This window comes from Ailuropoda melanoleuca, chromosome X (assembly GCF_002007445.2).
Source record: "Ailuropoda melanoleuca isolate Jingjing chromosome X, ASM200744v2, whole genome shotgun sequence".
Classification (NCBI taxonomy): Eukaryota; Metazoa; Chordata; class Mammalia; order Carnivora; family Ursidae; genus Ailuropoda; species Ailuropoda melanoleuca.
The window spans coordinates 48,207,456-48,230,194 of NC_048238.1; the positions used below are offsets into that span (position 1 = coordinate 48,207,456).

Sequence of the window (22,739 nt, forward strand, 5' to 3'; positions counted from 1 at the left end):
CATCTTCTTTATCCATTCGTCTGTCAATAGACATCTGGGCTCTTTCCATAATTTAGGTGTTATAGATTATGCTGCTACAAACATCGGGTGCATGTTTCCCTTCAAATTAGTATTTTTGTATCCTTTGGGTAAATAACTAGTAGTGCAACTGTGGCATCATAGGGTAGTTCTACTTTTAACTTTTTGAGGAACCTCCATACTGTTTTCCAGAGTGGCTGCACCAGTTGACATTCCCACCAACAGTGTAAGAGGTTTCCCCTTTCTCTGCATCCTAGCCAACATCTGTTGTTTCCTGAGTCATACATTTTAGACATTCTGTCTGGTATAAAGTGGTATCTCATTGCAGTTTTGATTTGTATTTCTCTGATGCTGAGTGATGTTGAGTATTTCATGAAAAGACATTTCTCCAAGGTAGACTACAAATCTCCTTCTGTTCTGAATGATGGCCTTGCTGGATAAAATATTCTTGGCTGCAGATTTTCCCCATTCATCACTTTGAATATATCATTCTACTTCCTCTGGCTTACCAGGATTCTGTTGAAAAATCTCTATCTTGTCTTATGTGTTTTCCTTTGTAAGTTAAGGACTTCTCTTATTTCTTTTAATATTTTCATTTCTCATTGTATTTTGCCAATTTAATTACAGTATGTCTTGGTGTTGTCCTGTTTCAGTTGATTTTGATGGGAGTTCTCTGTGCCTCTTGGATTTAGATGTCTGTTTCCTTGCCCTGGATAAGGGAAGTTTTCAGCTATTATTTCTTCAAATAAATTTTTTGCTTCCTTTTCTCTTTTCTTCTTCTTGTGGGACTCCTATAATATGAATATTATTACATTTGATGGAGTCATTGAGTTCCCTAAGTTTGTTTTCATGTTGCATAATTCTTATTTCTCCCTTTTGTTCAGCTCCATTACTTTCTATTACTTTATCTCCTAGGTCACAAATTCATTCCTCTGCTTCTTCTAGCCTGCTGTTCATTGCATCAAATGTGTTTCTAATCTTACTTAATGCACTCTTCTCTGATTGATTTTTTTAACTTGTATCTCTGTGGTAAGGGTCTCACTGATGTCTTCTATTCTTTTCTCAAGCCCAGTGAGTGCCCTTATAATCATTGCTTTAAATTCTTCATCAGGTATGTTACTTATACCATTTTGCTTAGATCTCTGGCTATGGCTTATCTTTTTCTTTCATTTGGAATAAATTCCTCTTTTTTTCATGTCTAAGTGTCTGCCTTCTTCTGTTTTGGAAAAGCCTGTTACGTCTCCTGCCTCTGAAAGTAATGTAATGAAGAAGATGTTATGTATTGCCCAGGGCCTGGTGCTTCAGGGAGTATCTCTGGTGTGTGCTGCATGCACTCTGCTGTTGTGTTTTGGCTGTTCTTTCCTCTAGGCCAGTCTGTAGAGGTTCTCCTTGCCTGCTGTGGGCAGTGTTTTGTTCTGGCTGAATGTGGTGAGTTTTAATTAGGTGTGTTCTGATTTGCTTATGAAATGAGTCCTGTCACCACTTTCACAGGATGTGAGGCCCTGCAAACTCTCTGGTCAGGAGACGTGGTGTGGGCAGGTGTTTGTGCTGGCCTTCTTGGGGAAGGGATCATCACACTGGGCCTGAGGCAAGATGACTGAGAAGGGCAGTTCCTTCAGAGCACAGGTGGTGGGCCTTGGTATAAGTTAAGTTAGACAGCTAGTGTTGGTGCTATGTTGCTTCCCACAGGTGGTTCTGTGTTTATACTGAGGGGTAGGGGAGGAGGATGGCACTGGCCAGCTCTTTTGTTCCTGGAGAGCTGTCTCCATGAACATTGCCTCTCAGGGACACAATCTGATAAGACCAAATTATCTCCCAACTCTGTGCCCAAAGCATTTTTCAGATAGTTGTTTCCATGTTATCTGCCCCAGAATTGTTTGCCTGCTTTCTCTCCAGGAACAATGCAGTGCCCTCCAGGCTCTATCCCAGCCAATCCCACTGACTTTTAAAGCTCCAGGGTTTAAGCCCAGGTGATTGTTAGAACTCCCAAAATTCAGCCCCCCTCATTTCCAAGTCAATGATTTTGGGGAAACAAACTTGTGAATTCCCTATGTGTTTCTCTCTCTCTCACCCTTCCCCCCCCTCCACAACAGTTATGGTCCAATTTTTCCCTTAACAATGTTTCCACACTTCCTACCTTCTTTGATGTGGCCTCTTCTGTCCTTTTAGTTGTGAATTCTGTTCCATCAGACTTTAGGTCAATGTCTGTGGTATTTAAGCTGATTTGATAGTTATCTCATTGTGTTCATGGGATGAAGCGAGCCTAGGATTCTCTACTCTGCCACATCTTCCTGCTCCTTAGAGTTCAAAATAGTGAAATGTCTTTTCAAAAATGTACCTATTTTTAATGGGGTTGTTTGTTTTCATATTGTTGACTCATGAATTCTTTATGTATTCTGGGTACAGAGGTGAAAGCTTGTCTACTATGGTCAGAACAGGCCTCTCTGAGTGTGGAGGTCCCTCAAAAAGTTAAAAATAGAGCTACCTTATGGTCCAGCGATTGCACTCTGGGTATTTACCCCAAAGATACAGACAGAGTGAAGAGAAGGGCCACATGCACCCCAATGTTCATAGCAGCATTGTCCACAATAGCTAAATTGCGGAAGGGACCGAGATGCCCTTCAACTGACAAATGGATTAAGAAGCTGTGGTTCATATATACAATGGAATATTACTCAGCCATCAGAAGGAACCCAACATTTGCAGCAACATGGATGGGGCTGGAGGAGATTATGCTAAGTGAAATAAGTCAAGCAGAGAAAGACAATTATCATATGGTTTCACTCATTTATGGAACATAAGAAATAGCAGGGAGATCGGTAGGAGAAGGAAGGAAAAAATGAAGGGGGGTAAACAGAAGGGGGAATGAACCACAAGAGACTATGGACTCTGGGAAACAAACTGAGGGTTTCAGAGGGGAGGGGGTGGGGGACTGGGATAGGCTGGTGATGGCTATGAAGGAGGGCACATATTGCATGGAGCCTTGGGTGTTTTATGCAAGCAATGAATCATGGAACACTACATCAAAAACTAATGATGTACAGTATGGTGACTAACATAATGTAATAAAAAATTTTAAAAAGATAGAAAAGAGAAAGCAACATAATTTTATTCTTTCATTCATGAGGTTTCATTCATTCAATTACCATTTTTTAATGGTTTTACAATAAAATGATTTCGTGTTATAATTTTAAATAAAACACAGACCCCTCTGAGGAAATGATGTTTGGACTGATATTTGAATGATACATAGGAATGATCCAATTAAGAAAATTTCAGAACAGCTTGACCCATCAGTATAAATAGCTTGAAACAGGAATAATCTCAGTGTGTTTGAGGAGTAAGAAGGAGGCAGTGTAGCTATAGCATACTGAGTAATACAGGTAAGAGTAGGAAATGGATTTGGAGAGATAAAAATCAGAGATATTATGTTAAGTTTTGCAATTCATAGTAAGGAGCTTTTATTTCATTGTAATAGTAATGGAAAGATATTGCAGGGAGGTAGCATTGTCTACTTTATATTTTAAAAGGTTACATTTGTTTTTATGTGGGGCATGTGTTATGGGAGGGGCCATTTAGATATCTACTATGGTTGTTCAGGTGACAGAAGATGATAGCATAGACTAGGGTAGTAGCTGTGGAGACAAATAGAAATGGATGGATGGGGATATATTTCTTAGGAAGATCCCTCAGGAAGTGCCAATGGATATGAGATATGGGAGAAAAGAACAAAAAAAACCTCCTTATTTTTGTCTTGAACTATTGGTTTCACTACTGAGACAGGAGGAGTAGATTTGAGAGAGAAGTCAAAGATATATTTTTGATATGTTGAGTTTGAGATGAAAATTAAACAACTTTAAGTGTCAAGTAGGCAGTTGAATAAAGGAATCTAAAACTCAGTGGAAAGGTTGGAGGATGGTTTAGGTAAAGAGAACATGATCAAAACATGGAGCTGTGAAAGTATGGGATATGCTCAGAGGTAAATAATTAGTTAAGTTTGGCCAGTGTCTATTTTGCAAAAGTAGGAAGAGTAAGAAATAAGGCTAAAAGAAAAGCCAGGACTGAGTTAGAAAGCACTTAGATGCTTGGATGAAGTGTTTAGACTTCACTCTTTGGGTGTAAGGGAGCCATTAAAATTTTGAACAGAAGAATGACTTGAACAAAAAATTGATATCACATAGCAAAAACAATCTTCAAAAAGAATAACAAAATTGGAGAACTTAACTTACCCATTTCAAAACTTACTATAAAGTTACAATAATCAAGACTTGTGGTAATGGCAAAAAGATACATAGACTAAAGGAATAGAATTGAGAGTACAGAAATAAAACCTTATATTTATGGTCAATTAATTTTTATCAAGGGTGCCAAGACTATTTAATGGAGAAATTATAGTCTTTTCAACAAATGGTGCTGAGATATAGTAGATACCGATATGCAAACAATGGAATTGGACCCTCTACCTCTCACCATATAGAAAAACAAACTCAAGATGGATCAAACACCTTAATATAAGAGCTAAAGTTACAAAAAATTTAAAAGAAAACATAAAAATTTGTGATCTTGAGTTAGAAAATGGTTCTTAGATACAACACTAAAAGCACAAGTGACTAAAAAATAAATTGGACTTCCTCAAAATTAAAAAAAAAAGTGTACTTCACAGTATACCATCAAGAAAGTGAAAAGTGGCAGCTGCTTCTGGGGGAGTGGAGCAGCAGGGGTTCCTTCTGAGTAAGGAAGCCATAGCAGAGCTGGCTACTTTTGGGGGCTGAGCAACAGCAGTTCCTTGTATTGAGGATCAGTGCAGTAGTGGTTTCTACCCTAGGGGAACACAGAGGTGATGGCTCCTTGCGGGGGGACAGGACATAAGTGGCTCTTTCTTAGGGGGTTTGGGTCTGTTGATGTCTCCTTTGGGGGGAACAGAATGTCTGTGGCTCTTTGGGTGGAGAGTTAAAGCAGCTTCTTCTTCGTGGGGTATGTGGAGTGCAACCAGCTCCTTCTGGGGTAGGGCAGAAAACAATGGCTCCTTCTCCTGAAAAATCCAATATTGGTGATTCTTTCCTGAGAGGGAATGAGCAGAAGAGCAGCAGTTTTTTCTGGGTGTGGGGCATGGAATGGTAGCATCTTCTTGGGAGGATGTCATGGTGGTGTCTCCTAAGAAGTATAGCAGTAGTAGCTCCTTCTTTGAGGAAACACAGTGGCAATGACTCCTTGTGGAGCTGGAAACAAATAACCTGTGACTCCTTGGTTAGAGGGAAGGTTAGCAGTGGCTCCTTGGGGCTTCTCCTTGGGGGGAAAGATAAGCTTTGAGGGGGCAGATAAGCTACAACTTTTTCTTGGGTTGGGACAGAGTGGTAATGATCCTTGCTTGTAGAAGTGGCAGAAGGGCATGGACTCCAGGCAGCTCAGTCAGCTGGGGTCAGTGCCAAGAAAGACTCCCTGGTGGTGGTGGTGAGGGTTGCTAGGGTACACCTTCTTTTCTCTTCCCCCATGACTGCTCCCCCTTGGTACCAGCTGCACCAGACAGGGATGATGTAGGTAAGATACTTCCTACACTTTTTTATATAGCTATGTTCAGGTTTTTGCCCTGTCATGTTGCTACAATTTCTTCATTATATTCTGAAGCTCTCTTAGAGCTATTTGTGTGGGTATATAGTTGTTTATTCCTTATTTTCCTTATTTTACTGTTATGGTGGGAAGAAATGAGCACTGAGACCTCCTTAGTTTACCAATTTGCTGACATCCATCCTGTATAATTGAATCTGTATAAAATACTCAAAATGGGCATATCTATAGAGACATAAAGTAGTTAGTGGTTGTCCAGGGCTTGGGTGAGCAGGTGATCGGGGAATGATGGCTGAAGAGTGAAGAGATTTTTTTTTTTAGTCGTAATGATCTTTTAAAAATTGATTGTGGTGATGTTACAAAATCCTGTGAATATACTAAAAAGTATTGAATTGTACACTTTAAATGGGTGAGTTGTATGATATGCAAATTACAGCTCAGTAAAACTGTTACAAAATTAATATGACATCAGTTAGAAGACGGATTGGAGAGGACAAAACTTGGAGGCGGGGAAACATGTTAGGGGGTTTTGTAATAGTCCATTTGAGAAAATAAGGATCTATCCTAAGGCAGTAGTATTGGGAATTGGAAAGAGGATAGAATGGTAATACAATGTATTATAGAGGTATAATCAATAGAACTTACTATTTGGTTGCATGTTGACTGTGTAAAGGTGGGAAGACAAAGAAGATTAAAGTTTTGAGTCTGGGTAAGTAGAAGGGTTTTGATATCATTACACATTAAGTTAAAAGGTTCTTTTTTCAAAGGAGGGAGGTGAATTCAGAACAATTTTGGTTTTTGATGTGTTGTCAGGACAATATTTAAAGTTGTCCAGTATCTAATTAAAAATTTCAGATTGGAGCTTAATGGCAAGGGAGATCTGGTTAAGTGTTTATGAATTACCAGTACTATATCATAACTGACACCAGAAGGTAGCTAAAAGCTTCCATAGAGAGAGTATGGAGAAAGGAAGGAGGGGACTAGGGACAGAACCTTGGGGAAACAACTGAATATAAGAAGCAGCAGCAGGAAAAGGAGAACCAAAAACAAAGGAGGGAGGACATTGTAAGCAGAGAGAACAATATCAGAACTGCTTTACCAGAGGATTGGACCAAGGCTCTTAAAGATAGGGATAGTAGAAGAGAGGCTGAGGGTGTCTCAGGAGGGAGAAAAACAAAGTCACAAAAATAGAATGGAGACTGGTGTGGAAATAATAGAAAAAGATATTAAAGGTCCTGAGACTCACCCACCACAGCCTCTTGGGGGACCTGAGATTTGGGGGGGAAATTTGACATGGCCCAACTGGCAATCCCTACTACCTTCCTAGGCGAGGTTCTCACTTACCAATGGAACATCCCAGAAAGGTCTGGCCCAGGGCCCAATGATTCTGCTTGTGTTTCCTGGATCTATTATTCTGCAGTGGATCCCATCAAGGTAAAGACAATATTGGTTTCCTGGAGGTGAGTTTCATAAATGGGCAGAGCCCAGCCCTGAAATACTGGAGCCCATAGTTTGGAGAAAATTTGTCAAATATGGGGCTTATTTTAATAGATAGAAGGAGGGATGAGGGGAATAGGTAGCACCACATATTTGTCCTAAGGGTTTTCTTCTTTGTTTCTTCTTCATGGATCCTATAAGTCAATATGCTCTCACTTAAAAAGCCTAGGTTTGATTGTCAAGAGATTTGAGTTTTAGCCCCAAATTTGGTTCACTCTTGCCTTTGGAGTGACTTTAGATGACTATCTCCCTGTTTCCTCGCCTGGAAAATGAGTTTATCTATCTAGCCAACCATTCAGTCTGCTGTCAGCAATCATTTATTGAGAGACTATTTTAAGCATTTTACTTGGTGCTTTGGATGATAAAAATCTTAAGATACAGATATATGTATATCTATCTATCTATCTATAATCTATCTATATATCAGCTCTGTAAAAACCATATAATGGAAAGTGCTGTAGAGGGTCCATGAGAGAGTAATTACTTCTGCTTGGAGGAGGAGATAATGAAAGAGAACCTGGAGAAGGCACCACAATGGAAGGTGCATGTACTTTAAACCTTGGAATCTAAATAGCAGTATACCATAAGATAAGGAAGAGGGAAGAGGGAAGGCATAATAGGAAGGAAAAAAAAAGCATGAGGAAAAGCACTGGGTAGTGAAAGTGCCTTATGGGTTTGGTGATCAATTGATAGACCAGCCTAGTTATAGTATAGGTTGGATAGTACAGCTAACCTGTGTCCCAAGATGGTTCCGAGGATGGATTCAGATAACAAGTGGAGGTGCTTATGAATGTAAGACATTATGATACAGTGCTGAGCAAAGTAGACTTGGATGTCAGACTTTCACCATTTAGAGAACTGCTACCCAGGAACTCAATTTTGTTTACTGTGTCTTCCTTTTTCCCATTCTCAGGACATGTATAGTGGCCTGATTGGACCCTTGACCATCTGCCGAAAGGGTACCCTGGAGCCCTATGGAGGACGGAATGACATGGACCGAGAATTTGCTTTGTTATTCTTGATCTTTGATGAGAACCAGTCTTGGTATCTGGAAGAGAATGTGGCAACCCATGGGCCCCAGGAGTCAGGCCGTGTTAACCTACAGGATGAGGCTTTTCTGGAGAGCAATAAAATGCATGGTCTGTAGAAAAGAACCTATCCCTCTTCCAAAGAACTCCCCACTGGTTGGATGGGGGTATATGATAGGCCCATCACTACCTAAGGGAGCATAATTCTTGAAAGGATGGGAAGGAAGGTAGGAAGGTGGTAAGTGGACAACTTAAAACTGTCTCTTACTATTGTACATTTATATACACAAAGCAGATAAGCAGTCCACATGAGATCAGGTATTCATAAAGCAAGAGGCTGACTCTCTAAAGTTGTAGTGACACCAGCATACATTAACACACTAAAAAAATAATATGGACGTTTATTACCCTCAATATACCTGGCAAGTTGGCTGCTTATGGGCCCTCTGCTTCAAATCCTGAGTTTAGTCTCTCAATATCATCTTATTTCTTTACCACTCTGAATCTGGGATCTGCTTTCTCAATAGATTCCAATATAGATGGATGAAGTCAGCTTGTCTTTTAGTCTATTTTCAAAACAAAGTTTCAATTTACAGATAGAAGCATTGGAGGAGAGAGCCTCAGAGAATAGAATGTTGGATTTATATTACATACAATGAAGAGCTTTTTGATGCTTGGATGTATTTTGGAAGGAAATTGCACATCCAAGTCTTCCTTTATTTCAGAGATCTGTGTATCATTTCACAAATGAGAAAAATCTGAGTGAGAAGTTAAATACATTGAAACGTATGAAGTGATTTCTCACCATCCTTTCTAGTGCAATATTTCTTTGACCTAACCTGCGAAGAAGGTGCAGCTTTGATAGTGACTCCAATGGAACTCAAAATTAGTATCTCATTGTCACATAGATTTTAGCAATTTCCCCTTGATGGAAATAAAAGTGATTCACATTGGAATAGAAGAGTCACAAAATGAATGATGTGAACTTTCTAGTTCCTGTCAAATCAGAGAAATAATTTGCCCAGGAGAAAAAAGGAATTAGGGCATAGTTAGACCTTATTAGTGCCCATTTGTTTAGGTAAAGCCCATTTCTATCTGTTAATGTGTTAATTCATCTAAACTCTTCAGGTGTCAGTCCATCTACTTATTTATCAGGTATCTGTTGAGCTCTTTCTGAATGCTGGTACTGGAGATAGAAAGATAATGCTGGTAGCTGAGCAATATTCCATTGTATATTACTCAGCTTTCAGAAAGAATGAGTTCTCAACATTTGCTGCAACATGGATGGCACCAGAGGAGATAATGCTAAGTGAAATAAGTCAAGCAGGAAAGACAATTACCATATGATTTCTCTCATCTATGGAACATGAGAACTAGGAAGATCAGTAGGGGAAGAGAGGGATAAAGAAAGGGGGGTAATCAGAAGGGGGAATGAAGCATGAGAGACTATGGACTCTGAGAAACAAACTGAGGGCTTCAGAGGAGAGGGGGGTGGGGGAATGGGATAGACTGGTGATGGGTAGTAAGGAGGGCACGTATTGCATGGTGCACTGGGTGTTATATGCACCTAATGAATCATCGAACTTTACTTCAGAAACCAGGGATGTACTGTATGGTGACTAACATAATATAATAAAAAAACATTAAAAAAAAGAAAGATAATGTTGGGGTCTGAGGGAAAATAAATAATATATTCTTCCCTTCTTTTCCAGATTCCTGAACCAATTAAAAAAAAAGATAGAGAATCTTAAGTTCAAGTGTGAGCTTACTAAGAAGGCTAATTGGAAAACTGAATTTATTTCTGAAACTAAATGGACTTGCTAATACTACCCCTGTAGTGGATAGGTTTTCTACCCTGACATTGACATAAATAAACAACAATAGCCCTCCCCTTTGCAGGGGTAGAATCTTCTCTATAGTGGCATAGTAAATCTATTTGCATTATTTTCTGTGGTCAGATTGATTCAAGAGATAGAAGATTCAGAGGAGGTGGAGTTGAGCATTTTTTAGTTCCTTTTTTCAAATTCACAATTTAGTTGGGGTAAGTAGAGACAGAGTATAAATTTTCCTCCCATTATTTCCCCTCTTGGAGTGTAAAGTAAAAATTACTTCCCCTCCATAAGAACATGAAGGGAACAGGAATATGTCCCGGACATAGTCCTGACAATGTGAATTAACATGGCTATGGGTAGTTTGTTGTCTTCAGAGCATAGGATATGGCCTGGGAAGAAACAGATAATGAGACCCATGCATTAATATCATTATAAAGTCCAAGGACATGACAAATTCTTTTTATTTAGCATATGTTGTAGGCTCAGGTGTCTGCTTGGTGCTCTGAAGAATACAAGGAAACTATATTAGTATAGTACATACATTCATTTCCTGCTTACTAGGAACCCATAGTCTAGTTGGGGATATGAGCTTCCACAAATTAAAAGATAAGTAAGTGTACAAGGGAGTTTCTGGTGAGTTCCAAGTAGTGGTACAAACAATATTGGTGGGGTTCAGAGGTAGACGGATGTTCAGGGAATGAGAGGTACTGAGAGGAGCTAGGTGAAGCAAGTGTTCTTGGATAAGGTGAAGTTCTGACTGGGCTTTGAAAAGATGAATAAAAGAAGGGAGAATTTCTAGGGGGAAAAGATCAGAAGCATGAGCAAGTACACAAAGAACATGCATATGGGGACATATGGGGGATGTTGAATAAAACACGCTAATTGGAATAAATGTGTTAGATAATGAGACACGAGTATGGGAATGTGGTTTGGGCTTATATATTGAAGTACCATGCTAGCTGAACTAAGGAGCCATGGTCTTGATCTTTTATGCAGGAGAGAGCTATTATAGTGGTTTTTTAAAAAATTATTATTCACATATGATGTATTATTTGTTTCATGAGTACAGGTCTGTGATACATCAGTTTTACATAATACACAGAGTGCATCACAAAACATACCCTCCTCAGCGTCCATCACCCATCCACCCCATCCCCACCCATCCCCTCTGCTCCAGCAACCCTCAGTTTGTTTCCTGAGATTAAGAGTCTCTTACAGTTTGTCTCCCTCTCTGCTTTTGTCTCATTTCATTTTTCCCCTCTCTTCTGCTATGATCCTCTGCTTTGTTTCTCAAATTCCACATTATCAGTGAGATCATATGATAATTGTCTTTCTCTGATTGACTTATTTTGCTTAACATAATACCCTCTAGTTCCATCCACATCATTGGAAATGACAAGATTTTATTTTTTGATGGCTGTGTAATATTCCATTGTGTATATATACCACATCTTCTCTACCCATTCATCTGTCAATGGACATCTGGGCTCTTTCCATTGTTTGGTTATTATGGACATTGTTGCTATAAACATTGGGGTTCAGGTGCCCCTTTGGATTACTACATTTGGAGTAAACACTCAGTAGTGCAATTGCTGGGTCATAGGGTAGCTCTATTTTCAACTTTTTGAGGAACTTCCATACTGAGGTTTTCCAGACAGTTGCACCAGCTTGCATTCCCACCAACAGTGTAAGAGGGTTCCCCTTTCTCCACATCCTAGCCAACATTTCTCATTTCATGACTTGTTAATTTTAGCCATTCTGACTGATGTGAGTTGGTATCTCATTGTGGTTTTGATTTGTATTTCCTTGATGCCAAGTGATATTGAGCACTCTTTCATGTGACTGTTGGCCATTTGGATGTCTTCTTTGAAGAAATGTCTGTTCATGTCTTCTGCCCATTTTTTGATTGGATTATTTGTTCTTCACGTGTTCAGTTTGATAAGTTCTTTATAGATTTTGAATACTAGCCCTTTATCTGACATGTCATTTGCAAATATCTTCTCCCGTTCTGTGGGTTGCCTTACTTTTGTTGATTGTTTCCTTTGCTGTGCAAAAGCTTTTTATCTTGATGAAGTCCCAATAGTTCATTTTTGCCTTTGTTTCCCTTGCCTTTGGAGATGTATCTAGGAAGAAGTTACTGTGGCCAAGGTCGAAGAGGCCTGTGTTCTCTTCAAGGATTTTGATGGATTCCAGTCTCACATTTAGGTCTTTCATCCATTTTGAGTCTATTTTTGTGTATGGTGTAAGAAAATGGTCCAGTTTCATTCTTCTGCATGTGGCTGTCCAATTTTCCCAACACCATTTGTTGAAGAGACTGTCTTTTTTCCATTGGATATTCTTTCCTGCTTTGTCAAAGATTAGTTGACCATAGAGTAGAGGGTCCATTTCTGAGTTCTCTATACTGTTCCATTGATCTATGTGTCTATTTTTGTGTCAGTACCATACGGTCTTGATGATTACAGTTTTGTAATAGAGCTTGAAGTCAAGAATTTTGATGTCACCAGCTTTGGTTTTCTTTTTCAACATTCCTCTGGCTATTTGAGGTCTTTTCTGGTTCCTTACAAATTTTGGGATTATTGGTTCCATTTCTGTGAAAAAAGTTGGTGGTATTTTGATAGAGATTGCATTGAATGTGTAGATTGCTCTAGGTAGCATAGACATTTTAATAATATTTGTTCTTCCAATCCATAAGCATGGAACGTTTTTCCATTTCTTTTTGTCTTCCTCAATTTCTTTCATGAGTATTCTATAGCTTTCAGAGTACAGATCCTTTGCCTTTTTTGTTAGATTTATTCCTAGGTATCTTATGGCTTTGGGTGCAATTGTAAATGGGAACAATCTCTTAATTTCTCTTTCTTCTGACTCATTGTTGGTGTATAGAAATGCAACTGGTTTCTGTGCATTGGTTTTATATACTGCTACTTTACTGAATTCCTGTATGAGTTCTAGCAGTTTTGGGGTGGAGTCTTTTGGGTTTTCAACATAAAGTATCATATCATCTGTGAAGAGTGAGAGTTTGACTACTTCTTTGCCATTTCAGATGCCTTTTATTTCTTTTTGCTGTCTGATTGCTGAGGCTAGGACTTCTAGTACTATGTTGAACAATGGTGGTGATAGTGGACATCCCTGCCGTGTTCCTGATCTTAGGCAAAAATCTCTCAGTTTTTTCCCATTGAGAATGAGAGCTATTATAGTATTTTAAGCAGTAGAATGACATGGTCAGGTTATTTATTTAGAAAGACCACTCTGATAACACCAATGTGTAAGAAAGACTGAAGGGAGGCAAATGGGCTAGAGATTAGAGATGTTAACAAGTTATTGCTATCATCAGACATGATAAGGAGTAGCTCTAAAGCCGTGGCAATGGGAAGTTGAATGAGAGAAATGAAACTTTTTTTTTTACAGCCATTAATGGAAAGCTCTACAGCAACCTCAAGGGTCTTACCATGTACCAAGGAGAACGAGTGGCCTGGTACATGCTGGCCATGGGCCAAGATATTGACCTACACACTGTCCACTTCCATGCAGAGAGCTTCCTTTATCGGGTAAGAAAAGGGCTGAATACCTCAAAAATGATTAGAGGAATGCTTTGATAGTCATTAAGGAGGCAGGGAACAACTTCTTAAGGAACAAGATATTAGTTAAAAGAGAAGAGGTCTTGTACATGGAGAATTGAGCTGGGAATTCTAGTTTGGCTGTGTATTCCAGGGTCAGTCACTTCCCTCTAGTCCTTAGCTTTTCCTTCTAGTATAGAAGAAATGAGTAGCTCATTTATGGTATAGGTAGGTTGAAGAAATCAATGTAATTGGATATCAGACAAGGACTGGAGAGATGGTGAACAGTGATCTTCAGAGCAAGAAACTTCAGAGTGATAGCTCAGAATCTATGGAAGTTCTCAATCCATTATCAGAAGAACTTCAATTCAAGAGCTACATGAACAACATACAGGTTTAAAAAAAAGATTTAGTCTTAGGGAAAGGGAGCAGAGTTGAAGTCATTGATACAGAATTAAAGATATGGAAGTGTGATAAAGGTGATAGCATGGAAGGGAAACTAAATTGAGTTCAATTTCTAAAGGAAATATGTGTTTCCTTCCTAGGAGTCAAGTCTTAAACTAAATTCCCCAGACGTCAGCCTGCTGAAAAGTATGGAGATATTAGTTTTAGCCCCCAGAGGAAGCTGGGATGTCTTTTACTTCGGGGCACTTTAAGAAAAAGTAGGAAGAGAGGGTCTCTGTTGATTTGGTTGTGTGGGTGGGTTTATAGGGAAGATGGATAAGGTGAACTCTTTAAGCTGCTCTCTGATCTATGAATCTTGGAGTCCCATGTCCCTGATTGGGACATCTAAGCTTTTTTAGTTCCTATAAGCACTGAGATTATCTCTTTACCCTTCATTTCCTCTCCCCCACCCCCAATCTTTTTTTCAGAATGGAGAGAGCTACCGGGCAGATGTGGTAGATCTGTTTCCGGGGACCTTTGAGGTTGTGGAGATGGTAGCCAGTAACCCTGGGACATGGCTGATGCACTGCCATGTTTCTGATCACATCCATGCTGGTATGGAGACCCTCTTTACTGTCTTGTCCCAAAGAGGTAAGGTCTTACTTTCCAAGACTGGAAATTTTCAAGTGCTTTATGTAGCCTACAGGAACCAGTTAATCCCAGAAATCCCTTCCACCTGTTTTTCTGATCCCAGAAGAACCACTAATTAAGACAGAGCATGCCCACCCAGGTGTTCTCCCAGCTAATATTTCTCATTCTCCTTTGCCCCCTTGTTCTTGCCACTTCCTAATTACTTTGACACCTATTGATTTCACATTGGTTGACACAACATGAAACTCATTAGGCTCTATGCATTGATGCTTAGCATAGATATGCTTCCTTTGAAATATATGTCATTTGAATATGAATTTATTATTTTAAGAATCCTTAGAGGTGCTATCTCAAGATATCTTGCAAATGAGTTCTTTCTTTTAAAAAATATAATTCTGATAGTCACTTCTTAATTGATCTGTTTTGTGGGGCTTGTGAAAAAGTTCTTTCTGTCTTGGAACAATTTGATCTAAAGCTAGGTGGAGATATTGGCCTTCAATTACAGCTTATCCCAGAAAAAGTTGCTACCAAAGGTAAAAAAAAAAATGTTTTGTCTTATATAATTATATGGAGAGTGAATTGCTGGGGTAATTTCTTTACCAATCAATAGTTGTTCATCACCAAGAACATAGAAGTTTAGGCTGCCATGGACTTTGTGTCTTTGGGTCATTAATTGTTTAAGAGCCTCTTGACCTGAGTCTAGGATTTCCAGTCACTGGCACTTTATCAGTGGAAATAGAAAGTTTGAAAATGTCTTTGGGCATTCAAACAAACTTATCAAACCAGGGTAGAGAACACAATTCTGCTATTTACCCCCAGAGAAAGAGAAACTGTCCATTATGATAGCCTGTATCTTTGAAAAACTTTGTTCTCTAGTAACCCATAGTGCTAAAATGTGGCTTCAACTCACTACTCCTAGTACTATTCCTTACTACCCAGATAGGTCCACAGAATTCTTTGTTGTGTTTTCTCAGTCCTTAGAACCAAAGTTAAGTGATGAATTGATGTGTCATCAAGATGCTATAGATTTAGGGTGCCTGGGTGGCTCAGTCGGCTAAGCATCTCCTTCTGCTCAGGTCGTGAACTCAAAGACCTGGGATCGAGTCCCATGTTGGGCTCCCTGCTCAGTGGGGAGTCTGCCTCTCCCTCTGCCTCTTCCCCCTCACTCATCCTCTCTCTCTCTCTCAAATGAATAAATAAAATCTTTAAAATGTATATTCTATAGATTCAAGATAACAGGTTCTATCTGTCTCCAATAATGAGTCAACCAAAATCTGGACCATTTAATAGACAACATACAACCACAATACATATCATCAGATATCTTCCATGAATAAGGATAGCTCATACCTCTGACAATGAGCCAGCCCATAAAGCTCACCTATGTGCTTTTTTGTTTGTTTATATCTCACGATAGTCTAAGTCAATATTGTTCCAACTACATATGTGCTAACTGGCCAACCAAAGGAAATAGTTGAAGACAGATAGGGAAGAAAGGACTAATTGTTGAAACCAGGTTCCTGGTGAGGAAACAGGGGATGAAAACTGGAGCTAAAATGAAAAATTAGACTGGAGTAAGTTTTTGTTTGTTTACTAAAAGGGAGAAAGGACAGAAAAGAAAATGATTGATGTGTAAGTTTGGGTGAGGGGCTTGTCAGAAAGAATATTTCCATTTTATGGTCTTTGCTTCATTTGTGAGAGAGAAAACAGTCATTTGCTGAGAGTGAAGGATAGTTGGTAGGATAAGGAACTTGAAGAGAGTGGGCTAAGGTTTGAAATAACACTCCAGGAGATGGGAAAACAAAGTTTACTCTTAGTAAAGGAAAATCAATTAATTATTGGCAGGCAGCATTGAGGGCCTGAAGTTGGACACAAAGAATACTGATATTTACAATTACATGAACTTTCTCCACCAATATTCAGCAAATCAGACAAAACACAGGAAAAGCATAGCTACTGTTGTTTTTGGTAAATGATTTTTAACACTCCTAGTAAGTTAGTAGTTGAGGTGATATACCATAGAGTCTAGCCAGACTAGGAATGGGGGGGGGAAAGACAGGATGAAGCTGATAGTTTAGGGGAAAAAATGGAAGGATCCAGATCTAGAGCTCTTTATGAAGTGAGGATAACAGGTTAAATGGAATAAATAGCATTAAAGCACTGAAGGAATAGAAGAAGGCTGTTAGATTTTATATTTCTGAGATGGAGCAGTTCTGAACAATAAGACAAATGTGACCACAGGAGACATTGATAGAATAAGAGTAGATGTAAAATTGTTGGAGTTAAAAGTTCCAGAAACTATGAAGCTTGAGTGGTGAATGGTGGGAATTGAGAAAGAGGAAGACTGAGCCAGTAACCACATTCATTCCATGAATGAAAATAACTTCTATGTAGCAGTGATAAAAAATGGTTGTGGGTTTTCTTACCAAATAATATAAGCCTTAAATGAGACAGATGTTTACCACAAAAAAAGGGGAGAGGAACAATTATCTCAAAGCAGCATTGAGAGGATATAAGGGAAGCATAGTCCTCAGAGAAGAGCATAGCTTCATTAAAGCCAGAAGAGGAAGAAGTGTTCTGAGAAGAGTTTGAATATTTAGGGATGTAGTTTTGACAAGGAATAGAAATTTCCTAAAGGGAGAGTAGGAAAGGGTGACCAAAAAAAAAAAAAAAGATGTGGATAGGAAGTACCAATAAATATGTACATAATGGCAGAGGGGTGACTTACTTTTTGTACTCCTAAGCCTATGTTTTTGCTTATATTTTTGTCACTACTCAAAATCAAATCCATAAACCAATATTTACTTTGACCATAAGGTAGTTAATTCCAGGTACCTTCATTTTGCTTCAGATACCACAGAAAAATTCCTCTAACCAATGCCAATGCCCACAGCAAAACTGTGGATTGGTAGGAATAATAACAAAGTTAATTATCTTCTTGTTTTCCTTTTTCCAGAACATGTAAGCACTATCACCACCATCACCAAAGATATTGGAAAAGGTAAGGAGAATAATGCACAAACTGGGTAGTTACATGTGGTATGTACTTGGGGAGAGGTGTAGTGCCTCTAAAAGATGAGATTCACTGACCAAAAGGTGGACTACAATACTAGCAGATTTCTGTAAGAATTTAAAACACAGGAACACAGGATTCAGCTTCTCTAAGCAGGTTTATTCTCTTTGGCCTCCACTCCCAACTTCCTAAGTTGAGGAAAACAGCCTCATCCCCAGTTAAAGGTTGCTATTTTAGCTTCCCTCCTAATGTGTGAGGGGGAAGAAAATTCAGGTTTTTGCTGGGTTGGACTTGAAGCAGCTGTAACACAGACATAAACTACTCACAGAGATAGTATGAAACTAGTACCAATACCATACATACATTCTGCATCAGCTATTTTTATTCTTGTATCTATGGAATACCAAACAGCTGACTCTTTGGAACCAGCCATTTCTGCCATTCAAAAAAGTAGAAATTCTTGTCCTATCTAAACTAGGTCCAAATAGTGTTTTCATTCTCTCCCACACCATTTGTACCTGGACTGAGAAAGATTCAAAGTTATGAGAGCTAGAAGGGACGTTAGAGATTTAGTCTGGAGTTTAGAGATTAGTTTAGAGATTTAGTCTCCAGTTTAGTCTGGAAATTTTTTTTTCGGTTATGTTTGGAAAAGTCCTGATGATCTCCCTAAGTAATTTATAAACTGTCAACCAGGGGACTAGGGTATGTACTGGAGGGATTGGGGTAACGTAAGGTGAGGCTGAGAGAGTGGAATGCCATACATATATATATATGTGTGTGTACGTATATATATATTTTGTATGTATATTTGGATATGCATAATACATATTTCTATGTACATACATACTCATAAGCTCTTACTTGTTAGAAAGGTTTCAAATGGGGAAAAAAACCTCAAAAACTGTTGGTCTAATAAAACTGAATAATTTTCCACATGAGAAACTGAGAGATGGAAGGTAATTTGTCCAAGGTCACAAGAGGAGTAAGTGGTAGAATGTAAACTCAGAACTAGGAAGTTTTCCAGCTTCCATTTGAACTCATTATATTTCATCTCTCCATTCTTTAAGAATGTTGTTTCATCCATTTATATATTTATTAAACATGTGCTGAGTTCCAGGGACACTAAAACAAGTAAGACATACTCACTAGTCTCCAGGAGATTTTTGTTTAGATATGGAAAGAAACACAAAAACAATAATTGCACTGCTGGTACACATTGTTTTAAAAAAGGGGCAAAAAATAACAGCTATCAGTTAATGTGCATTTGCTATCTTCCAGGTGCTATACTAAATATCTTATAAATATTAACTCACTTAAATCTCACAAGAAACCTCTAAGTATGGTTCTTATCACCATTTTATAAAACAAGATACTGAAGTCTAGAAGAGAGGGGGATTAGTTCAGTTGGCCCAGGCAAGTAAATCATGGGAATACAAACTGTACGGATACTTTGGGAACACAGAAGAAAGGACCATTAACTGCCCAGCTAAATTGAAGAAGGCCTTGCAGAGACCTGTAACATTTAAGATGGGTATAGAAAGGTGAAGAGAGAAAGGGTTTTCAGAAAGTCTTGGGAGCCTGAAAGAGGGTCACTTACTCTGGGAAACAAATGAGTTATTGTGGCTAAAGAGTAGAAGATAAAACTTCTAAAAAGCAGATTAGAGCTTGATTGTGAGAGTTGGAATGCCTGGCCTGATTCTGATTTTTACTCTGTGGGTTCATTGGAGATCAGCAAAAGTCTATATGCCAGGAACTAAGACAACCAGATTATTTCACCTGGAAAGGTCAATGTGACATCAGTATTACATGACCTGAAAATGTGAGAGACCGGACAGCACAGTGGCAGGCAGTTGTCATAGTCCAATAGTCAAATTGAGCATTGATAAGTTAGATGATTGAGTCATATTGCCTCCCTGAAGATTCTACTCATTGCTCTCCATTCTATCCTCTGGAAACATGCAAACCAAATCCAATTCTCTTTATTACTATTTTTTTTTATGTCATAAGCTTTTCTATATTTGAAGAAATATATCAAGGATGTTTCTACTCTGAGTTTCAGTTCTTTCCATAGGGGATTGGGACCACAATAATTCATAAGGGCTTTCTCAGCTGTGATGTCTTGTTATGCAAATTCTTTGTAACCTCTAAATCTGTCTTCATCAGCTGGTCTTTTTAGGGATAGGAGCAGTTCCTCTGTCCAGTTTCAACAGAGTTATTTCCTCTTTCTCAGGAGTTGACTGCAAATAGTGCTGCATTAGAGTACTCTCCAGCCAGGGTTCCCATTTTTCTCTTATTCCATTTCAGCAACAATCCTCAGAGACATTGGAGAAGACAATGTGAGGATGCTGGGCATGCAAATCCCTGTAAAGAATATTGAGATGCTGGCTTCTGTTTTAATTGTTATGAGTGTCATTCTCCTGCTCATTGCTCTGGCTCTTAGTGGTGTGGTCTGGTACCAGCATCGTCAGAGAAAGCTACGACGCAACAGGAGGTCCATCCTGGATGACAGCTTCAAGCTTCTGTCCCTCAAGCAGTAACAGGTGAATCCTGCAACTGCACAACTTGAATGCAGTCCCAGAAGGCCATGCTCTATTAACTGACCCCACTGTCAAAGGGACATGGGTGGTAGAGAGGCAGAGGGGGAATCAAACTCATCTGGGCATTTCTTCACCTATTTATTTACATGGAAATTATGTACCTTGTCTTTCTCTTTATTTTTTTTTCTCCACTTGGGCAGCTGGAACGAGGGAATCCCCTTGTATCCTATACCACAAATTTCAACAGCTGGATTATATCAACGACTGACACTTGGAAGATCTGGAAATTCCTAATAACTGATTTTTCTTACAAAGTAGATACCAAGGGTAAAACTCATTGATTAGGTTTCTTTTGCTTTTCAGGACCTAGGCAAGTTCACTCTGATCCAAGGTTCAGTGAGCTGTGAAGATAATCCACATATAAACTAAGGATTAAGAAAATGGGCATGATGGAGAGTGAGTGGGGTGGGATTTGAGGATCAAAATTTTATTTTGATTCTCCTTAGAATAAACTATTTTGGAGAAGTGGGTAAATGGAATATTGTTGCTATGAGTACCTGCAACCGCTGGAGCCAAAAGCTCCTCAGGAAGTTAATCCTCCAAGTTTCTGGCACAGTTACACTAAAGGGAATGTTTGGTGTCCTTTTCATATTTTAGGCAACAAATCCTATACATTCATGTACTTGGTAGAAGGCTGTCAGAGTGAACATGGTTATTTTAATGATCCCTGTGGCCTCTGGGAGTTTGTGACAATGATTGATGCAAGGAGCACTAACTGGGGGAGTATAATATGGGTCTGCTTATCCTGTTGTGGAGCCTGCATGTTTGCGCTTTAGAAATGAAAAAGATGTCTTAGTCAGAATGGTGGGTACCATATTTTAAGCTGTTTGTGCCAATATATTTTTAAATTCTAAGAAAATTTTCCAGAGGGAAATAGAGGGCTGAGACAAGGCTTTAACCTGTCTATTGGGCAAGGAGAGGTGGGCACAGATCTTGTGGACTCCTTGCAATTGGGGGTATAAAAGGTCTATTTGCAATTTGGGGAACTTTTTAATAGGACAGAATCCTTCTCTCTTGTACCTCAAAGCAATATTCCTTTGTCACTGTAAGTTCAAGCCTCTCTGAGATCTTGGTCAGAGACAACAGACAGACAAGACATAAAGCAAGGATGAGATAAGATGACCCACCCTCACTATAATATCCATAATACCATTTTACATGGCAAGTGGAGAATAGAAGACATAGAGACAGAATGAAGATAATAACTGAAATGTGTAATGCTTTGCACTTTACAAAGCATCTAACACCTGATTGCATGCATTTGACTTGTTTTAGTTCTATCAGGGTGAAACTGTTTTATATTTGAATAAACAAAGGATCAGATAGAATAATTTTACCCAAGGCCATTCACTAGAAGTTGAGCAAGGGTTCATGTCTTAATCTGTTTGACTCCAAATACCTGTTTTCATCCTGGTATATCATGGGAACTTCATTGACTGCAATTTTCCCATCTTCTCGGACAGCCTGTCTGCCTAGTCAGGTACTCTTTGAGATCAAATGTAGAAACCCACAGGGCTGGTGTTCAGTTGCCATATAATGTTGAAAGTTGAAGGAGAAAACACAGTCCAAAGCCTATTACTCATCTTGGCTTACAGTGGTCATTGGCTTTCTGGAGACCTTTACTGGAAATCACAGACACGTAACAAGGGAAGGAGATGATGTAAAGTTAAATCACTAGTTGTAAAACCAAATGATAGGGTATTTAAGCATATTTAAGTATTTAAGTAATCAATATACTTAACACCAAAACTTTTTAGCCTATTGTTAATGTGGAATATGAAAATCCAGTGTACATTGGGGACTCTATAGTTAATAGCTATGATTTGCATGCAACTGGGAGGTTGTTAGTTTGGTCATGGTCATGAATATGAGACAAGGAGAAGTAGGTAAATGGGGGTACATTTCTTCTGAGTGTGTAACCCTGCTTCACATCAGGAAATGTAAACCTAAGCCCATGTATTTCAAAAATGGATGTATTTTTGTGGTGAGTTTACTCCCAGTGGGGATGTAGGAGATGTTTTTGACAATTAAGTGACACTTCCATTCATTCAGTGGATCAAGCCAGAAATCCCCAAAGTCAACATATAGGCGAGCCTTGTCTGTTTTGTCTCCTAAATTGCTGTAACTGATTCATTTGTTTTTATCTTTACTACTACCACCCCAGTATTTTTAAAAAATGTATTTTACCTGGACTAGAATGGTAGCCTCCTGATCACTCTCCTCACATCTACTCTATCCCCTTACATTTGATTCTTCATGTAGAAAAGCAATGTTTTAAAAATATAAATTAGGCTTACAGTTCAGATGCAATGCCACAAACTCATCTATCTTTAGAGATAAACCCTGTAAATAATAAAAGAGACAATAGAAGGACTTAAAAAATAGAAAGTAGAAGGCAACCTGGAAAAGAACAGCAACAAAGGACTGGGCAGCTTCCCAACACCCAACCTAGCAGAACACAGTCCAAAATCAAAGAGGAATCCTAATGATAACCCCAGATGGGCCTAGATGCACAAAAAGGACTTGAGGTGGAGCCCTGCTGACATCAAGTAGCCAGGAAAGCTGGTCATCATCTCCTTTTGCCAGAGGCTCCCCTTTCT

At 38.9% G+C, this 22,739-nt stretch overlaps 1 protein-coding gene across 1 annotated transcript in view; it reads left to right on the forward strand.

Moving 5' to 3' along the window:
• Positions 1–20,079, forward strand: part of HEPH (hephaestin) — a 112,428-nt gene extending 92,349 nt beyond the window's left edge. The window contains 6 exon segments of the mRNA XM_034649026.1: positions 6,911–7,017; positions 7,994–8,219; positions 13,346–13,485; positions 14,367–14,529; positions 17,486–17,530; positions 19,847–20,079. Of these exon segments, the coding sequence (XP_034504917.1) occupies positions 6,911–7,017; positions 7,994–8,219; positions 13,346–13,485; positions 14,367–14,529; positions 17,486–17,530; positions 19,847–20,079 (914 nt within the window).
• The last annotated feature ends 2,660 nt before the right edge of the window (positions 20,080–22,739 follow it).